Below are 21,745 nucleotides of genomic sequence, written 5' to 3'. Positions count from 1 at the left end.
CTGCTGATGGCTCCTGGAAAAACACTTAAAAACAAACAAAAAAAACTGAAAGTGTTTCCTATTAATATCAAATTGAAATGCTTCATAATCTGGTTCCACTACACCTGTCACACTGCATATCCCTTTCACTTTAATCCAGCCTGTGTTCTAGCCAGACTAGTCTATTGATTCCTCTGAAACAACAAGACACACTTGTTGTTAACAGTCATTCATGCAATAAACCTCCCTTGATGCCAGGTATAGAAAATTATATATGTGGTCCCTGCTCTCAGGAAACTTAGAATTTACTGGCTCGGCTTATGTGATATTTTAGGCCCAGAATACTCAACTGTCCTCTTCTCTTAAAGATCTGCCTATTTCTCCAAATTAAGTTCACATTCCACCTCTTATTGAAAAGCCTTCACCAACTACAGTCATCATGTTGCTTCGATGCACATTAAAAAAAAAAAGTGGTGAATAAACAATAAGTAGTATATCTGTATAGTATGTGACATAGGAGGTACCCAGGTATTAGTTTAGCAAATTTATTTTGTCCTATATTCTGACACTTGGTCCCATATTCTGGTTTTTCTCCATGTATAACTCTTCTTTGCAAGAGTGTAAACCTTCTAATGGCAGGAACGTCTTTTATATTTTCCACAATACCGAACTAACACAGTGCTGGATGTTTATAAAACACTTGCACTAAATATCATGCTATGTAACTTAGAGCTTCTTGGGAGCGGTGTCAATAAGGACTGAAATAATTTCCAGTTGTGAGTTTGTTTCTAAAGGTATCGGCACGTGAGAGATTGTTCAAATTACATCAAATGAATGTGCTTCCAAGTTTCCTGCATTACTTGCTTGACACATTGATTCTAAGTTAATGAAATGAGCTTGTCCCTCTTCCTACCCTCCGTCCCTGATTCTTTTATGTAAGTCATACTTAATGTCTTCATTTTTTTATCTCTAGTATGAAGTGTAACAGAACAGACTTTACCACCTGAAACTGCTGCTTCAAGTTCAGATCAGGCAAGGAACAAACCTCGAAACAACTAACAAGACCAAAGAAGAGTACACTTAAGTTGAAGACACAACACTTGATCTGAAACAAGAAGTTTGTGCCTACTCAACAGCTTTGAAAGAGCACTTCCCAACGCTGCTAGTAGTCTTTGTTTTCTTCAGTGCTGTGCTGTGAGATTGCCCGGTGCAGCAGCAGTTGTATTCTTTATTAGCTTGGTAGATCATTTTCTCTCGCTCTTTTTTTTAATACTAGCAACTTTCATCCTTTGAAACGTGTGCTGAAAAAGAAGAATCAGCAAATACTACTGAAAGTGCAATATTTGATTATCACTGCGAGGTAGGTTTGTGGTTTCCTGTTGGCAAGAATCAGTTTATAATTCTGGATTCCCTAATTATTTGTCCAAATACAAAATCTTTTTAATCGTTCTCTTCTAAAGGTATTGAAAACTTTATAGTCTCAACTATATATCAGCACTAGATAATTTTATTGTCTTTTGTTAGATTGGGGACATTATGACCAAAACCATGAGATTTTTTTCACATAAGATTATACTTTATTAGTATATGCAGATGCCTTGATTTATTGGTCTCTTAGAAAAACTCCATCTGTATTATTTAGAAGTTACGGTTTCAGATAGAAATGCCCATTACAATCTTTGTTCAGGGTCTTTGTAATCTAAGGTACAGAAAGCCTACAAAGAAGGGACATTGGAAGGTGACCAGTACTTTGTTAAGAGTCTTCTGGCAGAGGTATAGAGGTAACAGTATAGCAGATTCAGAGAGGTCTGAAAGCATATGGTATATATGGAGTTGTCCATTGTGAACAGAGTAGAGAATACAGTTTTGTGGGGTGAAGAGTAACTGAAAGGGAGGCTTGCTGGAGGCAGGTTCTGAAGGGCCACTGTGTTTGACTTTGTTCTGTAAGGAAAGTCATCAGATGTTTGTAAGCAAGGTCTTAATGGAGTTTGTACTTCAAAACAGATAGTTTTATTGCTTCAGATTTTAAAGTTATATATTCAGAAGTGTATCTTTAAAAGACAAATGGTGCCACTTTAATTAAGAGATAGGCAGACGATGGGCAGACACGGTAAGAGCAATGAATAGGGTAAGGAAGGTAAAAGCCGGCGTGTAGGCCGAAAAAGAGGTAGGCACGAGGTGTTTTCATGGTAGGCGTGATTGGATGTGGTGACCAATTGCATGTGAAGACGAGCCTGAAGGAAATTGACTGGGTCTGTCCAGTTGTCCAGGTTAGAAACCATTGTTGTTCGTAGGAATGGGGAAATTTAGGTAGGGACTTGCCAAAATTAAAATACATTGTGGAAATCTATTATGTTCATTAGCTAGCAATCCAAAGTTGAGAAAATATGCTAGTGTGGAATGTTAAACAATGCTTATTTTGGGGAGGTAGGATTATGAAGTGCAGTTTTTCTTTTTAATGTTTAGTTCCTAGGTTTTCCAAAATGGGTGGGAATAAAAGACTTGAAATTCAGAAAGGAGTCATCACTTTTAGTGATAAAGAAAGATGTGACAAAGGAGAGAATGTTCAAAGAAATACAGGTAGTCAGGAAGGAATGCCAAAGAAGAGAATTTCAAGAAGTTACGGATACACCTTTTTAAAAAGCTGCAGCAATTAAATAGAATGAGGAATGAAAACAGGTATTTCTAGGTTGTTTTGTAAATGCTTCATCACCATTTCAGGAATCACTGGAGCCTTTATGTCCAACGTATTTAAAGGTTGATGACCTTATTATGGTAATGACCTTACTATGTGGGCCAGAATTGTTTCTTAACTGAAAACTACCAGTGATACCAATTTATTGTTGTTATATGTGTTCCAAAAGAGGCACTCAGTTGGTCAATTTTAAGGTTGTACCATTTGCTTTTTCTACTTGTTTCTTTCTACATCCTTATCTGGTTTTTTTAGAAAAAATAATTTTAGATACAGATTGTACTGGGTTAGATAAGATAATGCAAATTGAAACTATACTATTATATTTACTGTTCAAAAGGGTGAAAAACTTGACACTAAGATCTCCATTTCATGTTATTGACATGAATTGTAGAAATAGATTGAAAGTAGAAGTGCTTTTTGTTTAGCCTATGTTTTGTATTCTAAATATTAGTTTGCTGCTTTAGTTTGAACATTTTTAATATATAAATAAATACACCTGTATGTACCCATAGCGGTCAAAAGTTATGTATGTTGACATATACACATAATATGGGGTGGGGGATATTGACAGTAACACATGCTCTGATTGTACAGTTGTCACTTTACTCTGGTTAGATTTGGTAATGCAGGAGAACCCCAGATTTTAAAAGGGACTTTCATAAAAATAGTAAAAGTAGTCCATAATTAGGAATGAATAAATATGAAAGAATGAGACTGGCCCTAAAAAAAATGAAGAAAGAATAAGGCTTATAAGAAGTTTGTTGTGGGTGTGAAAATAGATGTGGATTCTTTTAGTGAGTGTTTTGATCAAGACAATCTAAAGGTGTCAAAAGGAGAGCAAAGCTAGGAACATTAAAAGAAAACCCCAAATGAATGAGAAGATAACAGAGTAACTTATTAGGGGTGTGGTAGAAGTTAGGAGAGACCTGTGACCAAGAACTCTAAATGTCTTGATTGATTTTCAAAGTCAGGTGTGGGAACTTTGGAACTTGCTCTTCATTCTTACCAAAAATCGAGGAGCAAATGAAAAATAAAAATTTTCAATAAGGACATTGGACAGTGTATCTTGTGATAGCATAATGGTCAGTGTGGAGAGAAATACAAGTTGGATAATACATTAGAAAGTATTGACTAATGGGCTGATTTTCAGCAAGGTCTCCAGGTGTGTGTTGCCAGGTTCTATTTTTGCCCTGCTTTTTAAAAAGACCTAACAATAAGTTACAGGAGTACTTAGGTGCTAAGAAGTATTCTAAGGCATTTTATATGAAGCAACTAATTTAACCATCCCAATAACCCTGTGAGGTACCTGTTAAGGAAGGACAGAAGAATGCTTACAAGATAGGATAGAATACAAAACCTAATAATTTGACATTTCTTATACGTTGGAGCTCCAGGTTAAACAACAAAGGAAATTTAAAAGCATTAGTTTTTTTCTTTAGGAACAAATAATTACAGAATTACTAAAAGGAGAAAACCTGATAATATTTGTTGAGAAAGGATCTGGAGATCTTTTTAGTTATACAAAATTACTGAAAGTTTACAAAATCATGAAATACCATTTACTCGGTACTTTCTATATATTGGTCAGGATACATTTAGAATAGTAGAACAATGCACTTTAATTAACATTTAGGACATGTCCAGAAGACAGCAATTAGTATGCTGTAAATGAGTTCCTGACAGTAGAAGCCAAGCACACTAGCTTAGGAAAAAGGGGAAAACAACTCAGATGTTGCAAGAAGAAATTACAAAGCACAAAATTTTAACTTTTCCTCCCAAGGGAATTTGGAAACCACTTAGGCCCTCACTTTACACTTGAGGAAACAATCAAAGAAAAGTTAGAAGTATGGGGAGGAGAACTAAAAGCTACTCTTCTGATTCTAGTTCTGTGGTCTTCAGGAAACTTCATTTGGTTTCTTAGATTGGAAGTGAGGTTTAAATTTGACCTGAGATTCTTACAATTCTTTTTTTTTTTTAAGGGGAGGGAGTTAACATGGTTAATGATTTTCCAATTTTGGAAATAAATTCACAAGAAAGAGTAGAAAGTCTAAACTTCACGTGGTTGGGAATTTTTGTTGAGTACACTAATACATGAGCAGAATCTAGAACGGTGCTGATGCATTGTAGGTACTCAGGTTCTGGTTTACTGTAAAAGACAGTCTTTCGGAATGTGAGCCCTGGAGTCAGTACTGGGTGCTGTCCCCATTGACCGTTTTTTAGCTCTGTGCCTTTGAGACACCTAAGTATTTTCTTACCTGTAAACATTCAATTAGGCTTTTCTGGTCGTTCCTTAAAATACAGTTGAAATCATACGATATAAATAGCTCTTTTGTCATTTCGTATTACAGCATAAACATTTTCATACATCCTTTCTAATGACCGCATAGCGTTTAAATTTCTGATTTCTTGAACCAGTGTTAGACTTTCAGGAATTTCTTATTAAAGCATTAAGCATTTCAGTGAACATATTTTTCCATAAAAGCCTTGTCCAAGCTTCAGATTTCCCCAGAAGTTTCCTGCAGTGGAAATAAGGAAAATACCTCCACATTTTGATACATGTTGCTCAACTGCATTTCAGAAAGGTTTGCCACCATAAAAGTGCATATAAGCATGTTTTTAGTCCACTTCTCAGTATTTTTAAATCTTTTATCTTTGGTAGTTTGGTAAATGAGTAATTTGCTATATCTATATTTTTGATTGCCAAAATTGAAGTTTTTCATATATTTTGTGTTTAATGACCTTTAAGGCTAATTTAAAGTCTTTCAGTAATTCAATAAATGAGTGCCTGTTATGCCAAGCACTGTCTGTCTGGATACTAGGGGGTTAGCTTTGAACAAAGTATCCCCGCCCTTGTGGAGCTTATGTCTAGTAGTTTAATTCTTACTGATTTGCTTAAATTCTTTAATACACTGATATATTTGTTTGCATTTGTTTTTCTTAGGTTTGAGTATAAAAGCTTGTCTTTTTTTATATAATAAAACATTGATCCTTTGCAGTTTTTTTTTTTAATTGATTTCAAACTAGAAGGTCCCCCTAACAAAAATTTTGTAAATACATGCACTTGTATTTAGTATTTGTTAAGCCATTTCACTCATTCCTTCTGGGATGTTTTGATGTGCGCAAGACCGCCTAAATTCCAGCACCCTTGTTGGGGAACAGTTTAGCCTTAGGAGGAAATGAGAGTTGTAATCCCTTCTGATTGTGGTTCATTTTCTCTTAGGGTAAGAAAAACAGGAGTCTTACCTCTTACCTGCAGAAATGTGTGATAGGACTGGAAACTTGAGAATGTGGTTTTTGCAGCTTCCTGACCTATGTATTACAGGTCATATCGTTGTATTCTTATTTCTTTAGTAGTAAGAACTGCACAGCTTGAAAATCATGATAAGAGTCAGTGATACAGTAGTGGTCTTCCAATTAATGATCATGTTGTTAGTAAAAGCATGTACAGTCAGTATTTCCACGTGTATGTATAAATTATAATACTACTGTATTTGCATTGTAAAACAGTATAAATAAGACAGAGATGAAATAACCAGTATTATAAAAATAGTATACCTGTTAACTGCAGAAACTTTCCACCCTCATCAGAAATACTATGCCTGGATGCTTAGTTTATAAGTGTTTAATTTAAAAACTTTATACTATCATGAATTAATATCTGAGGGACAAAATACATACAGTAAGTTTTATTGCTGCTAATATAAATGTATCATGGTCTTGATCTTAATGTATTGGCAGACTTGTCAGGTCTCATTTAGATGGTCATTTATTTCATAATGCGGAGGTTAAAGAATTAGTACTAGCATTAGAAGTGTCAGCTTCCATACTCTGCCTGTGCTTGCCTTATTAGCATTGTCTTCTATCTAGATTCTTCTGGGAGAGTCTTTTCCAACCATATGTCCAGCGGTGAGTGCAGTTTAGTTTAACTAGATAGCTAAATTTGGATGTCCACTACTAAGTTGGGCAAGTGTGAATTGTAATATGCCGAAAGCAAATGAGTGAGTCAGGGCTTCATTGTCAGCCTCTTACAGAATTCTCCACTCCTCCCCCAAAATACCTAAGTAATACTTGTGATGTGATCTGGCATACTAACTTAGCGAGGCCTCTGTAAATCCATAACATTTATAAAGCTCATTTTTATCTCTGGGCAAAAATATTTTTAGTTCTCATATTTTCTTCCCACATCCCATTGGCTTACTTGGGTGTACTCTACTTTAGGGAGACAAGTGGTTGAGAATATTGGATTCTAGGTAAAGTTGGGGGACATTGAAAAGAAATTGGATTGAATTGTCTCACTGTAGCAACCACTTAATGTTAAAAATTGTAAATGTCATAGAGTAGGGAATGTGTAAGGGCTTTAAAGAGTACATTTCAGTTGGACCTTTTAATGTTAGTGCTATAATTTATTTCATCAATATTAAATGAATTATATATTGCTAAAGTAACGTATCTGTAAAGATACATAGGTTGATTGTCAAATGTGTGCTAAATTGTTATCACAGTTATAAACATTGTCCTATGTTACCACAGCTGTTTGAGATGGAGAATGTTTTTACTGTGCCATCAGATCCTCACCCCCCTCCTGCAGCCCCTCCGTCACTTTCTTTACCTTTATCTTCTACCTCATCTGGAACAAAAAAACAAAAGAGGACCCCCATGTACCAGAGATCTGTAAGTCAGGGAAGCAGTCATCCCCGCTTGTTTTGCTTTGTGTTAAGAGCATGACTGAGGAAGGCCACTCAGTTTGGTTGAAATACCCTGCAGACTCACTTTCTAACTTCCCTAAGCATTTCCTTCACCTTGAATCCTGAAAGATAAGTTTAGTAGTGTAGAGCCTTGCTGCTCAAGTGTGTCCAAGAATCAAAAACATACCACTTTAGTAACATGTTAGAAGTGGAGAATCTCAAACCCCAGTCCCCACTGAATCAGATTCTATATTTTAACCAGATTGACACTTAACTTGAGTTTGAAAGCCCTACTTTGAGAGTCCAGACTGTAGAGGTAGGCCTTCTTGGTGTGAATCCTCTATCTTTTGACTTTGGCAAGTCTCTTAACCTCTCTGTTTGTTTCCTCATTGTTAAAATGGGGATAATATTACTTTCTCACGGGCTTTTGTAAAAATTACATGAGTTAATACATGTCAAACAGAACAATATTTAGCATGAAAGAACTAGAACATAACCACCTACAGATGTGATGGCTTTGATTTGCATGCTTTGGCCATCCCACACACTGTTTAAGTATTTATACTTGGCTTTATCTTTCTAGGATTTTATTCTTTCTAATGAAAAATATTTTTATTAATAATGTTCAACATAGCACTTAAATGAAATTGCTTATAAACCAAATTTTCAATGAAAGGGCTTAAAATTTGTTGTAAAGATGTGGATGTGTTGTTTCCATAGTAAATCAAATAGAGACCTAAGCTTTGCTAGGAATTTTGTTCTATTTTATGATTCATTTAAATAAATAATTTGTTTTTATGGTTTTACTGAAGCTAAAATGAAATAACCAATGTCATAGTATTTGATGATCTAAACAGGTTGCATTGCATTGCCTCTAAATAGCTCCTCTCTTCACTAAAGAATGTTTTACTTTGCTTTATCTCATCTTAGAAACAACAGTACAGAGATCTCATCAGTCTGACACAGGTGAAAAGACTTCTTAAAAGCACCCTGTGAAATGATTGAACATTTTTAGAATTGAAGAATTTTTGTTGACTTGGAGTTTATGTTAGAAAACTCTTGTTTCTGACTCACTATTTTGGGTTATTTTCCATTAAAGGACCTAAGCATGCGTTACTATCCTTTGAGTTTTCCAGTTTGAAATAAGTATAGCACAGAAAGTTTATTAATCTCTACTAACTTAAATAATTGCCTTCAGGATGCACGGCTTGCCAAATAGTATTAAGATTTCTATTTAAACTTCAAAATGTGTGTTCATAAATGTCAAGGAAGTGTCCTGGTAGTTTGGGTTGCCATCTCTTGAATATTTAGTTTACCATTGTTGTTTTAGTAATTTAAAGTTAACATCTTAAAGGCAGCTTTACTTATGTAGTTGCTTTAATACTAAACTCCAAAAAAATCTGTTTGTCTGATAAGTGAAAATTCTACCATAAATTGGAGCAATTCCCCAAAATAATTCATATATTTAATATGAAATATTTTATTAGCTAAAGCAACATTTCAACAATTAAAGCCCATAATTTTCCCTTTACCTATTTTACCTTTATTTTCTTTGCCTTTTTATATTACAAAGTTAGTGATTTGTTAATCAGACTTAGTATGCTGTGGAGATAATGTACCGATCTGTATATATTAAGTTCTTTTTCTTTTTAAAACAGATGAGCTTTGATCCAAACCTCCTCCACAACAATGGACACAATGGGTACCCCAATGGTACTTCAGCAGCACTGCGTGAAACGGGGGTTATTGAAAAACTGCTAACCTCTTATGGATTTATTCAGTGTTCAGAACGTCAAGCTAGACTTTTCTTCCACTGTTCACAGTATAATGGCAACCTGCAGGACTTAAAAGTAGGAGGTAATCTGTTGATTCTCCTTTTTAAAAAACTAATCACAAATTTCTCTTGCATATCAACTTGCTCATGAGAGTGTTACAGTTTGGCCTTTTAATTCTACCAATTACTGAAGTACGTCTATATAAACTAGAATTCTGATTTCTATTGTGGTGTCTTTGAGGGATGAAAGACTAATGAAAAGATATTTTTTAATATTTTTAAAATAGTTTATTGGAAGATTTAATTTTTATTCCTCCTAATAATGACTCTTTAGCTATACTATATTAGATTTTTGGCCCGTGAAAATATTGAGCTTGTATAATGTTAGTTTTGATTATTTTACTAGGTATTATTTTGGGTAGTACTTGAAAAAAATAACAATGTCACTGCTTGGGCTATATGGAAATTCATCTTGGCTAACACCATAGTAACCACTTTTACATGTGAAAATGTATGGCTTATTAAAGGACTGAAGTTACAATGTCTCAGTGTGTGTTTTTTAAAATACCTTTGAAGAAAAAAGTCAGAGCAATAGTTAACATGAGTATTTGGTATACCAAATACGTCTAAGCCCTATGAGAACATTATTTTGGATAATTCTCGTTTTACACATGAAGAAACTGAGGTACAGAAGGGTTACAAAAAAAACTTGCCAGGTTATGATTGTTACATTGTGTTATTTGCAGTGTGTGTGAGGCTCTGAAAACTAAGGTATGGCTTATTCTAAAGCAATGGTTCTGAAACTTTAGTGTGTATCAGAATTACCTAGAAGGCTTATTAAAACAGATTGCTGTACCTGATGCCCAAAGTTTGTCTTTAAATAGGTCTGGAGTGGGGCCCAGGAATTTGCATTTCTGCTAAGCTTCCAGGTGCTGCTGCTGCTGTTACTGCTGGCCCAGGGACCACGGTTTGGGAATCACTGGTCTGAGGCAACTCAGATGCTACATTAAGTTTAGCTTGAAACTGAGATACCATTTTGCCAAAATTAGTACAACAAACACAGCACTTTCTTTATTGTAGATGATGTTGAATTCGAAGTATCGTCTGACCGGCGGACTGGGAAACCCATTGCTGTTAAACTGGTGAAGATAAAACCAGAAATCCCTGAAGAACGAATGAATGGACAAGTTAGTGATTTTGATGCTTTGTGTTTTCTTCGGGCCCTGCATTTGCATATCTTTCACATTAGAAAAGGAAGATTCTCCCCATCTCCTCAGTTTGCACGCAAGAGAGCTATAGTATATAAAGATTACTATTTTAAAATTAATCAGAAGCACTGGCAGTTCTTGACCTGAAATAAAAATGTGGTCAAGACCCAACTTGGGTTTTTACATATAACCCTAAGTCTATGCTTACAGTCAGTTTATGTACTGTAAGTTTGAAACTTGGCAGCATGGCATCCTCTCGTGGATGATATCAATATGCATCCCTGTGTATAGTATAGAGGATATAAAAATTCAGTTTATATTGCACAGTGCTGCTCCTGAAATGATTAGCAATGGAAATTTTTTTTTTTTTGACTGGTAGGTTGTGTGCGCTGTTCCTCACAACTTAGAGAGTAAATCTCCAGCTGCCCCGGGTCAGAGTCCAACAGGGAGTGTATGCTACGAACGTAATGGGGTAAACTTGTGTATTTTTCTTAAACCTTTGCCTGATCCACCATGTGATCTATAAGCGTACTTTAAAATTCAAAATAGAAAACGTAAGCTGTAAAATCAGTTTTAAATTTGGTTTCTAAGAGGCTTCAAGTGCAGCATAATCAAAAAAAAAACAACAAAGGACTTTCAAGTGTCTTAGCTTGCCCAAGTGTGACCTTAGTTAGAACATTAAGGTATAAAATGCTCCTTTTACTCACTTTTTGGGGGGTTGTGGGAAGGGATCTTTTTTCTGGTTCCTTTTAAGCACTAACTCCAGCTTTTTTGTTTGGAATGCCTTATATAAAAATTGTTTTTTTGAAATGTGACTACAGTCTCTGGGCAAATGCTTCCACGTGTGTAAGCTTTTTGAACTTGGATTGCTGCTCAGCTGTGGACTCGCAGAAGTCAGCATCATGGAGGGGAAGTGTGTGTTTATATGAATAAAACAATGTACTTGTCATAAAGCACTTAATTTTTAAAAATTTGGCTTAAAATGCCAGCTTAAGAGATATTTAACACAGTAAATCACAATATACAGTAAACCTGCATCCTGCCAATATAGTAATAACAACTTATTAATTCACAGGAAGTGTTTTATCTGACTTATACCCCTGAAGATGTGGAAGGGAATGTTCAGCTGGAAACCGGAGATAAAATAAACTTTGTAATTGATAACAATAAACAGTAAGTCTTTTTTCTCACCTAAATGATTTTCTTTTTTTTTTTTTTTTTTTTAACAATAAGAAACCTGAAGTGAATTAAAATCCAAGCTTGTAAATCTGGAAGATTTTTATTATCTTTTAAACTTCATTCATCAGCTAAGCATCTGAAGGTCTGTTCTATGGTGGGCACTGTACAGGGTATCAGAAATAGAAAGATAGTTAAAACAAGCTTTCAGGGAATTGTTCTAGATATCAGTGAAGGTTTTGCAAAAGCAGCAGTGCTTGAAATAAGTTTTGAGGAAAGGGTGTAGAGTCACTAGGGAGATGAGGAAGGAAAAGATTCTCGGCAGAGGAAGTATCATTTGGGGAAAATGGCCAAAAGTTTGAGTTGATTGAATTGACTGAATCATAGGATGATGAAATTTGAACTTTATTCCCATAGTTCTAGGACGCTGAAGGATTTTAAATGGAGGAGTATGGTCAGTGTAGGTCATTGCAAGTGGTGGAGATGGTAGACTTCAGAGAGGAGGGGATGCTCTAGACTAGAGGCCGTGATGTGAGAGTCAGTGTGGAGGATGAGGGCCTGATACAGACAGGCCAGGAGTGTCGGGTGGAGAAGTCAAGTCATATTGATAAGGTCAAGTTTTATCATTGATTAGATAGAAGTGTGTATTGGAATTCAGGGAAGGGGTATCCCGAATGCTTGGGGTACTAGGCAGATCATGATACTGTTGACTGGATAAGGGGGTACGGCAGAAAGTATTAAGGGTGGGAGAAGAATTATACTTTGGCATTTTGAATTTGAGGTGTCTGTCGGTATTTCTGGGTGGAGATAGTGAATATGCAGTTGACGTGTAGGTCTGAGACAAGCTAGTAATGGGCAAAAGATACTGCAGTCGCTATCATCGGCATAAGCAGTTATGGAAAGTGTAGTTAAGAAAGCCCAGGGGTGATGATACTTATTTTGGGGTGGGAGAGACGGGAGATGTAAGTGCAGAAGGAAGTTAAAAATAAAAACTGGGAGAAGGGGTGAGGAATGCACATTCCGGCAGCGTGAGGAAGAGTCCCAAGCGCACGTGCAGAATCGATAGCCTTGAACCTTGCCTCCTCCTGTAAGACTAGAAGGAGTCAGATTGAGTTGTAGGTATGGATCTTCCAAGTTTATGGGAATGCCTCAATCTCAAGTAGGAAATTAGGGGCTAGGGCTTGGGTTTTAGGTGGGAGCCAGTGAAGGGGCTTTACTTAACCTTTGTTGTTATGTGTGCCAAGCACTTGTACTAAATACTTTGTGTATAGTTGTTAATTCTCATAAGAGCCTCACCTGATTAAGTTCTTCATTTGTGAAATGAGGTGTGTTCTCAAGTGAGTTGGCCTAAAGTCACATAGCTTTTAAATAGCAGACATTTAAATAAATCCCAGTCTGGCTCAAAGCCTTGTCACTGCAGTAAGTTGCAAAGGCAAGTAGGATTTTATTTTCAGTGTTTTTGTTAGTCTTGCTAAAATTTTTGAAATAAAAAGCACAGTTGATTAGTTTGTTCAGGAAGAATTAGGGCAAGTAATTGCTTGGTCTGCAGCTCTTAAAACTACATCAACAAATACTGTTGCATCTTAACATTCTGTGCCATCTTTAAAACAAAATCAAATTTACATTGCTGCTGCTGAAAGATGGTAACAGCATAGCAGCATGTGGTATAGAACTGGTTTAAATGAAGGTGAATGTTATTTTTTAAAGCACAGTAAATTTCTCCTATGATCACTGCATTTACTCAACTTTCTCTTATGGCTATTTAATCAGAAAAAAATGGTGGGATAGCTACTAAATTCACTCATTGCAAACTGGGACCATCTCTTACCTATCTCCAGTACCTGTTCACAGCACATATACCTGCTCAAATGTTTGTATAATGAAAGACCTTCCTAAAACTGTAGCATTTCCCATCTTTGGTTGCATCCAGCTTGTGGCTTTCTTTTGTTGTAATAAAAAAGCAGAATACAACACCATGTACCCATGGTGTTATTTTCAACAGTCCAAGAGAAAAATGATCTGCATACGTGTGCCCCATTTAGAAGGCTAGGGAGTTTAGCAAAAGTCCTTTGCTTAAGCCATATGAAGAGAATCAGGTGTCATAAACCTTCACATTTGCTCTTAGTGATGACATAGAATTCTTGAGGCCTTAGAAAACCAGTTTATTGTTTCTCTAGACTCATCATATCTAACCAAGCCAATGTACTTTTCATCCCTCTTTGATTTCCCCTCCCCCCTACCCCCACCTGATTATTTCTAGTACTGGTGCTGTAAGTGCTCGAAACATTATGCTGTTGAAAAAGAAACAAGCCCGCTGTCAGGGAGTAGTTTGTGCCATGAAGGTAAGTGTCAATCAAATTTGGGAAACTTGAGTGTTTTCTTTGACTACTTTAAGTCGTATACTTCAGACCCAAGCCTTCTGTTTTTCCTTTGTCTTTCCTTTAAAAATATTTCAATGTTAACCTTAAAAGTAATCTCTTAAAATTCCTTGGTTACTAATTCATTGTGTTCTTTTAAATGGGCCATTTAGTTGATAATATTAGACTACCATGTATATTGTTCCCACTGCATAATTTTCTGAAGTTATTGATTGTAAATTGTAATCATAAATATGTACACATTGAATAGTACCTAATGTTTTTCTGTTATTTTTGGTTTTTGTTTGGCATCAGGAGGCGTTTGGCTTTATTGAAAGAGGTGATATTGTAAAAGAGATATTCTTTCACTATAGTGAATTTAAGGGCGACTTAGAAACCTTACAGCCTGGAGATGATGTGGAATTCACAATCAAGGACAGAAATGTAAGATAGTCAACTAACCCGATCTTTGGCCTTTTTTTAAGATCAGTAGTGAATTACATTTTTATGAAACACTAAAAATTAAATTTCCTCCTCTCCTCCCAACTCCCTTTTGATTTAGGGTAAAGAAGTTGCAACAGATGTCAGACTATTGCCTCAAGGAACAGTCATTTTTGAAGATATCAGCATTGAACATTTTGAAGGAACTGTAACCAAAGTTATCCCAAAAGTACCCAGTAAAAACCAGGTAAAGAGTCTTTTTCAGGAGAGTCGTCTTTTCGTCATCAGTAATAGGATAATATGGGATGGCAGACAGAAATTTTATTCCATTCGATTAACGATAGTGGAACAATTAGATATTTCTTGATATCTATAAGTAAAACTAAATGAAAATAGTTTAATTTATTGATCGATTTATCCATAAATATTTTTTTTTTTTAACTGGGTGATGAGAAAGAAACAAAAGAAACATGGTTAAATTGAAAAAAAAAAAAAAAGATGCAGGTGTACGTTTGTAACCACCACCCACCCCATCCCCAGTTTGTTTCTTTTTTGGGGGAAATGAGATGAACCAGTGGTGTCAGTGCTGAGGAAATGTGAAACATAAAAAACTGAAATTCTTTTTCTTGAATAAAATGTCTCAGTATCAGTGCAGGATCTTAACTGCAGTGTTGTGGTTTTTATGGTTGTATCACGTGACCACAGAACACAAAGCTTGCAAAGTGGACTTATTTTGTCAACCTCCCCCTTCCCCCCCCAAGGGAACTGTGTATTATAAATAACATGGGTTTGCTGTGTGTTCTTCTTGTTTGACTTAGAACTAGGAAGGATGAGAAATCTCCAGCTAAAATAGTTTTTCCTTCTCATCAGAATGACCCATTGCCAGGACGCATCAAAGTTGACTTTGTGATTCCTAAAGAACTTCCCTTTGGAGACAAAGATACAAAATCCAAGGTGACCCTATTGGAAGGCGACCATGTTAGATTTAATATTTCAACGGACCGACGCGACAAATTAGAACGAGCAACCAACATAGAAGTTCTATCAAATACATTTCAGTTCACTAATGAAGCCAGAGAAATGGTAAGTGTTGGATATTATTAGATACTATCCAGTATGGGGGCGGGGGTCAATGTTATATTCAAGTTTGTAGTACTGTATTGAAAATTGTTTTAAGTTGATACTGAGCAGTTACTTTGTTGAGGTAATTAAGAACACAGTTTGAGTCAGTCTAGGTTTGACATCTAGCTCTGTCACTTAATCTTGAAATAGATGTGAAAAAGTTTTAGAGTGGAAATTTGGACAGGATGATTTCTAAGGGTTTTCTTTGAGAGTCAGTGATTATCTGATCCTTAAGTATGAAGACAAGATTAAAGTCTATCATTTAAAAAGTAGATTTCCCCAAACTACTTTGTAAAATGTTTAGTAAGCACTAGATTAATTAAACAACGGTAAGTTTGTTTCTTTTGTTTTTACAACAGGATTTTGCCAGTTCTTTTTAGTGGATATATGTTTAGGAGGACATGTACCAAAATTATTTCCCAAATATGTTTTCCAAGTTCAGTTTTCACGTATTAACTTTCTCAGAAGTAATTTAAATTTAGTTGTGTTTGGGGTCATATCTCAGTAGAATTGGTATCCGTTAAATGAAAATACAAGTTTTTTGAGACTTTTTTTAACCTTTGCCTTTAGAGAATTGATCTTGGTTATAGAATGGTTATTTGTATAGTATATAAGTATGCATTATGCCTAAGTTATTGGTAGATCTATAATTGTGTTTCAGTAAACATTTGAGTACCTGCCATGTGCCATTTACTCTGGATAAAATGCCCTAACAGAGTTGATAATTTAGTAAGAAGGAAAAAAAAATGCAAGGGAAGGATTTCTTGTTTTATGCTTCAGACCTAGATTTGAAGTCCTTCCTATGCCTAAACTCAACATTTTTGAGGTGTAGAGACTAAAGAGTTGCCTTTAGTTGACTTTTGAAGTATTTGACGTATTCGTCTGTAGATTTTTTAAATTTCTGGATGTTGTCATAAAACATGAACCTTATTTGTAATCCTGGTTTCTGCTACTTATTAGCAGTGTGCTTTGGACAAATTGTTTAACCTCTCTCCGTCTCAATTTCCTCATCTTGCAAAAAAGTTCACAGAATTGAGAATTAAATGGAATCCATTGCGTGACATGTTTACATTCAAATACAACTTTTTCTAGTGCATGTTGGCCAACTAGAGTAGCTTCTGGCGAGTCTCAGACAATTGCTTAGAGGTAAACTTACTTTACGGATAGCAATGAGTTTGTATTTAAATGGAAAAATTCCAACATGGATACAAAATTTGGGTCATTAAGACAGGGAATTCCTAAGGAATGTAACTTGATGATGTTTCCATACTTGAATGTTGTTGTCTTGGTAAGCTTCGCAGCCAGTGAGAATATGATTTGGATTTCAGGGTGTAATTGCTGCCATGAGAGATGGTTTTGGTTTCATCAAGTGTGTGGACCGTGATGCTCGCATGTTCTTCCACTACAGTGAAGTTCTGGATGGGAACCAGCTCCATATTGCAGACGAAGTCGAGTTTACTGTGGTTCCTGTGAGTAGTTTTTGAGAACAGTAAGAGGGGTTTTCTTGATTCTTTCTTTTTCAGTTTAAGTTACTGTTGTTTATTATTTGTAGGATATGCTCTCTGCCCAAAGAAATCATGCTATTAGGATTAAAAAGCTTCCCAAGGGCACGGTTTCATTCCATTCCCATTCAGATCATCGTTTTCTGGGCACTGTAGAAAAAGAAGCCACTTTTTCCAATCCTAAAACCACTAGCCCAAATAAAGGCAAAGAAAAGGTAAGTTTTACATTGTCAAAATGATTTTTGTATCTATTCATTCCTGTTCTGCTTAAAGGCAACCACTGTCCACACAATAATAGAGTATTAGCTCTTTCAGAATTCCCTGTGATACTAACAGCTAATCTAAAGGCTTTTTTAATCTCAGCATTGTGGACATTTTGGGCTGGATAATCTTTGCCAGGGTCGGTGGGGCTGCTCGGTGCTCTGTGGGTGTCAGCAGCACCCTTGGCCTTAACCCACCAGAGGCCAGAATTTCTCCTCTCCCTGTGTGACAGCCAACAGCTTCTCCACATTTCACCAAATGGACTGAAATAATCCCATTAGGAACTGCTCATCTAAAATTAGAGTTTAAAATGTTCAAATTTGGGTAGAACTCCATTCATTGAAAAATTCACTGAATAAGAAATATAAAGATGTCCAAGATGGCTTCTGCTTTCAAGTAAATAACAAATTGAGGCTTGTATAGAAACAAGTAATTCATACAACGTGTAAAATGTTGCCCTAGAGGGTCAGTTTTGCTCTGGTGAAATTCTAAACTGGAAGGATCTGGGATGGTTTCATTAAGGCATTAACATTTAATAGGGAGAAATAAATAGGAAAGCACATTCCTCACAGAGTAGAGGTACAGATGAAAAATTCAGGCCTTCTTTAGAAAGCACTAAGTAGTTTGACAAAGAGATAGGGACTTTGCTTTTTCTTTGGCAAGGATGACTAGGAGAAATAAGGATGAAAAATTAGTATATAGTTAAACTGAGAAGATGTTGATGGCTCCGCTAAAGAATTTAGACTTTGTTCTGTACTCAGAAAAAGATTACTGTCGGAAAGTGGTATTAGGTGTGCACTTCAGGAAGATAATGGCAATTGTGTGACCCCTAGATGGGAGTAGAGAAAGACAAAAGATGGAAGTGGCTTGGTAGGAAATTATCTAATAGTTTAGATAGTCCTTGAACTAGAGCCAGAGATCATGGATGTAGAGAGGGAAGGGACATTAGAGAGCTACTGGAAAGTCATGTAATTTTAGAAATAACTACTTAGGAGCAAGAAAGAGCAGGGATAGCATGTGGCTTACCACTTAGTAGCTTAGGAAGTCACTTCACCTTTGAGGTTGTTTTTAAACTTAAAATATGATTGTGTCCTGTTTTGTTTAAAAAGCCCTCGCAGGGCCTAATCCACAGTAGGAATTTCACAAGTCGCAGATGGTGCTATTAATAATAAAAATAAAATTCAGAGGGGCTTGTTTTTAATTTTAGCTCTTGGAATGCCCTGCATCCCAAATGTCTGCAAAACTGGCTTGATGGAGGCGGCCTTTGTGTGAGACTTTTTCTTGACTTTTTTTATTGTTATTTTTTTCTCAGGTCAACACTGTATCCTAGTAAGCCCCTCTGTCATTGTGCTTCTTACAGTGTATTACACTTACCTGTTTATGAATCTTATCTGCTGTAGTAGGCTGGGTTCTTTTTGAGCAGGGACTATCTTATCGCTAATATACTTAGTGTATAGTACATTATCGGATGCGGTTAATGGGTAGAAAGTTGAGAGCAAAAATGAATGCTGAGATCGTGCCGTTGGTTGACTGACAAGAGTCGATGCCATTGGAGTCAGGACTGAATTCACTAACATCACCACTTTTCACTTAACGAAAGTCCAGTCCTCAGCATCACTTTGTACTGACTGTATAATCTTAGTCAGATGTAGCATCCTAAGACTTTGCTAATTTGTAACATGAGGGATGATAAATATGTGAAGATTTTATCATCACATTAATTTGGTAATACAAAATGTTTAAGGTAATATCTGGTATATTATAACTGTTCAATAAGTATCATATAGCAGTTATAGAAGGAGTGTGAATGGTAGAAGAGCGTAAATTAATTGGTTTTGAATATGTAATAGGTGGTAATGAGTTCTGGAGCTTAGGAAAGGAATCAGCTAGATTAGGGATGTGGGCATTAATTAATCCCCATAGAAATGATGGTTGAAGCCATAGGAACAGTATAATTTGTGTATTGCTGTACACTGTCATTGTTTACTGTTCGATTCTATATGACATAGCTGAAATTTCTTAGAGTTTTGAAGAGCTAATCTTTCTGGTATTTGACAGTGATTTAATTGTTATTGTGAAAATATTGATACATAACTTACCTGCTTAAATTATCAGATGCTCTGAACTGTGCTAGATCTGTGCCAAATAAAATTCTCATGCATTGGTAAATACATATTGATTAACGTTACATGCACAACACTGCAAGCACTATGGGAGACTCAAAAGCTTCCTGCCCTACATAATTTCTACCTAGTTGAAAATACATGCCCAGATTTCTGATTGGCCTTGAGAAGTATAGAATGGGCATGTTGTAAAATTTCAGTAAGGTTTCCCTCCTTAACAGCAAAAATTAGGTTCTTAAGACTAAAAGACCCAATTAGAACAGACTGAGTCAGTTCTGGCTTAAGGCAAGACCATCTTTTATTCATAAAAATAATCTGTTATTGTTAGAGAATTCTGGAATAGGAAATTTCTACAGCTGTGCCAATTTGTTGGCTTCAAAGGTGTGTAAGAACTATAGCTGCTTTTATATTGGTTTTTTGTTGTTGATTGTTTTCGTTGTATTCTGACTGTCTCTCTTTAGGAGGCTGAAGATGGTGTAATTGCTTATGATGATTGTGGGGTGAAATTGACTATTGCTTTTCAAGCCAAGGATGTGGAAGGATCTACTTCTCCTCAAATAGGAGATAAGGCAAGATAATTATGCTTATTTGAGGAGGGAGGGTTAAAGGTTGTCTTATTCATCAGTTCTGCAAGATGGTTTCTTTAAATTTTACCAAGTTTTGCGAAATTTTTTTGTGCTTACAAGTATAATATATGAACATTTTCCTGTTTAAAAGCAGCTTATTCATGTAGAAGAGAGTCTAGCAAGCTCTCTGTTAAAAGCTTTATGAGGCATATTTAAGCATTAGATATGCTTAAATCAGTTAGCTTCGATGAAATTAATATTGGTAAGAAAGTTAAAACAGTCACTGAAACATTATCAAAGTAAAATCACACCAAAGAGTCTACATTGCTGTTCATTTTTCTCATACTTAAGTGTGTCTGGTTTTCTGACAGCCCTGTAGAGAAATTAAGAATCTTTAAGGAACACAAACTAGAGGACAAAATTTGATCCTTTGTGAAAAGAACAATGAGATGTAGAAGTGTTACAATGGTTGGGGTGAAAATCTATTTCATGAGTATTTACAAAGGATATTTAGAATGAGAAGGTGGTCTGGGGGAGTTACAGGTCAGAGTTAAAGAGTGTGGTGTGGAAATGACATGGTATTAAAGAGCACCCATGTTTTTCACAGGTTGAATTTAGTATTAGTGACAAACAGAAGCCTGGACAGCAGATTGCAACTTGTGTGCGGCTTTTAGGTCGTAATTCTAACTCCAAGAGGCTCTTGGGTTACGTGGCAACTCTGAAGGATAATTTTGGATTCATTGAAACAGCCAATCATGATAAGGAAATCTTTTTCCATTACAGGTGAGGCGTGCCTTTTAGGAACTTAGAGCTTACTATTCATTCTTTGGTTTTGGAGTCAAAAACATTTAGTACTGGGTGATTATATATTTTTTAATCCCAAATTTCATACTGGTAAAAAGTTAACATCTGCCTTTACATAGAGAACATGTGGTCAAAAGATAAAGGCCTGTAAGTGCTTTAAACAATAGAAGCCTTTCTGCTTCGGTGAAAGAAGACTGTTTTATTTGTTGCTGCCAGAGAGTTGACCATGTGATTTGGTGTTACAGTATAGCATAGTGGTTAAGAGCATGAGCTCTTAGGACCGGATAGTTGGACTTTGAATCCAGGCTCTGTCACTGACTACCTGTGTAACTTGGAATGAAATTAATCTTCTGGCATCTTCATTTCATTATCTTGAAATGCGTTCCTCATTAGTGCTTTCCGGGGTCAGTACATATAACGTGCTTTAAATGGTATGCAGCATAGGTTAGCACACCATGAATGTTACTGTACAAGAAGTAAAGGCTATTTGCTGCTGCTGTTTTTGGTCATTGCTTATCCAAATGTCATTTCCTTTCTCACCAGTGAGTTCTCTGGTGACGTCGATAGCCTGGAACTGGGGGACGTGGTCGAGTACAGCTTGTCCAAAGGCAAAGGAAACAAAGTCAGCGCAGAAAAAGTCAACAAAACGCACTCGGGTAATGAGTTGTGACTTCTCCTTGCTCAGTCTGTGCTGGGGGAGGAGGGACAAAATGGGAGGGGGGCGAAAATCCAATTGTTCTCATCAGTGGTTCTCCAGGTGTGATCCCCAGATCCCGCAGTGTCACCTGGCCACTTGTTAGAAATACAGCTTCTCTGACCCCACCCCAGACCTGCTGAAACTCGGGGGGTGGGCATTTCTAATACATCCTTCAGGTAATTCTGATGTGCACTTAAGTTGGAGAACCACTGGTTTAGGTATTTTAGGTTATTTAAGTTTCTTTTCAATTCAGTTCTCTTTAAAAAAAAATAACCCCAAGATAATAAATTTCCGTGGGGCTGGAGAGAGAGGCATTACTCTAGAACATTATTTTGGAGGAGAATGAGTCCAAATG

The 21,745-nt window shown here is 36.2% G+C and overlaps 1 protein-coding gene across 5 annotated transcripts in view; it reads left to right on the top strand.

Annotated features, from left to right (window-relative positions):
• The window catches only part of CSDE1 (cold shock domain containing E1), a 35,626-nt gene that overhangs the window by 6,801 nt on the left and 7,080 nt on the right, over nt 1-21,745 (top strand). For 2 of the 5 annotated variants that reach the window (XM_033092772.1, XM_033092773.1), the window contains exons 2-16: nt 953-1,339; nt 7,205-7,345; nt 9,018-9,216; nt 10,214-10,320; nt 10,721-10,813; nt 11,417-11,514; nt 13,778-13,859; nt 14,190-14,318; nt 14,437-14,562; nt 15,186-15,398; nt 16,766-16,906; nt 16,990-17,154; nt 19,785-19,892; nt 20,497-20,672; nt 21,237-21,349. In XM_033092772.1, coding sequence (XP_032948663.1) covers nt 7,214-7,345; nt 9,018-9,216; nt 10,214-10,320; nt 10,721-10,813; nt 11,417-11,514; nt 13,778-13,859; nt 14,190-14,318; nt 14,437-14,562; nt 15,186-15,398; nt 16,766-16,906; nt 16,990-17,154; nt 19,785-19,892; nt 20,497-20,672; nt 21,237-21,349 — 1,882 coding nt within the window. In that variant the 5' untranslated portion in view covers nt 953-1,339; nt 7,205-7,213. The remainder of the gene's footprint in view (nt 1-952; nt 1,340-7,204; nt 7,346-9,017; nt 9,217-10,213; nt 10,321-10,720; nt 10,814-11,416; nt 11,515-13,777; nt 13,860-14,189; nt 14,319-14,436; nt 14,563-15,185; nt 15,399-16,765; nt 16,907-16,989; nt 17,155-19,784; nt 19,893-20,496; nt 20,673-21,236; nt 21,350-21,745) is intronic. The other 3 variants (XM_033092775.1, XM_033092774.1, XM_033092776.1) reach the window with 3 other exon arrangements.

Source organism: Rhinolophus ferrumequinum, chromosome 22 (genome assembly GCF_004115265.2).
Source record: "Rhinolophus ferrumequinum isolate MPI-CBG mRhiFer1 chromosome 22, mRhiFer1_v1.p, whole genome shotgun sequence".
NCBI lineage: Eukaryota > Metazoa > Chordata > Mammalia > Chiroptera > Rhinolophidae > Rhinolophus > Rhinolophus ferrumequinum.
The sequence above is the reverse complement of the archived record's forward strand: the minus strand, read 5'-3'. Positions and strand labels throughout refer to the sequence as shown.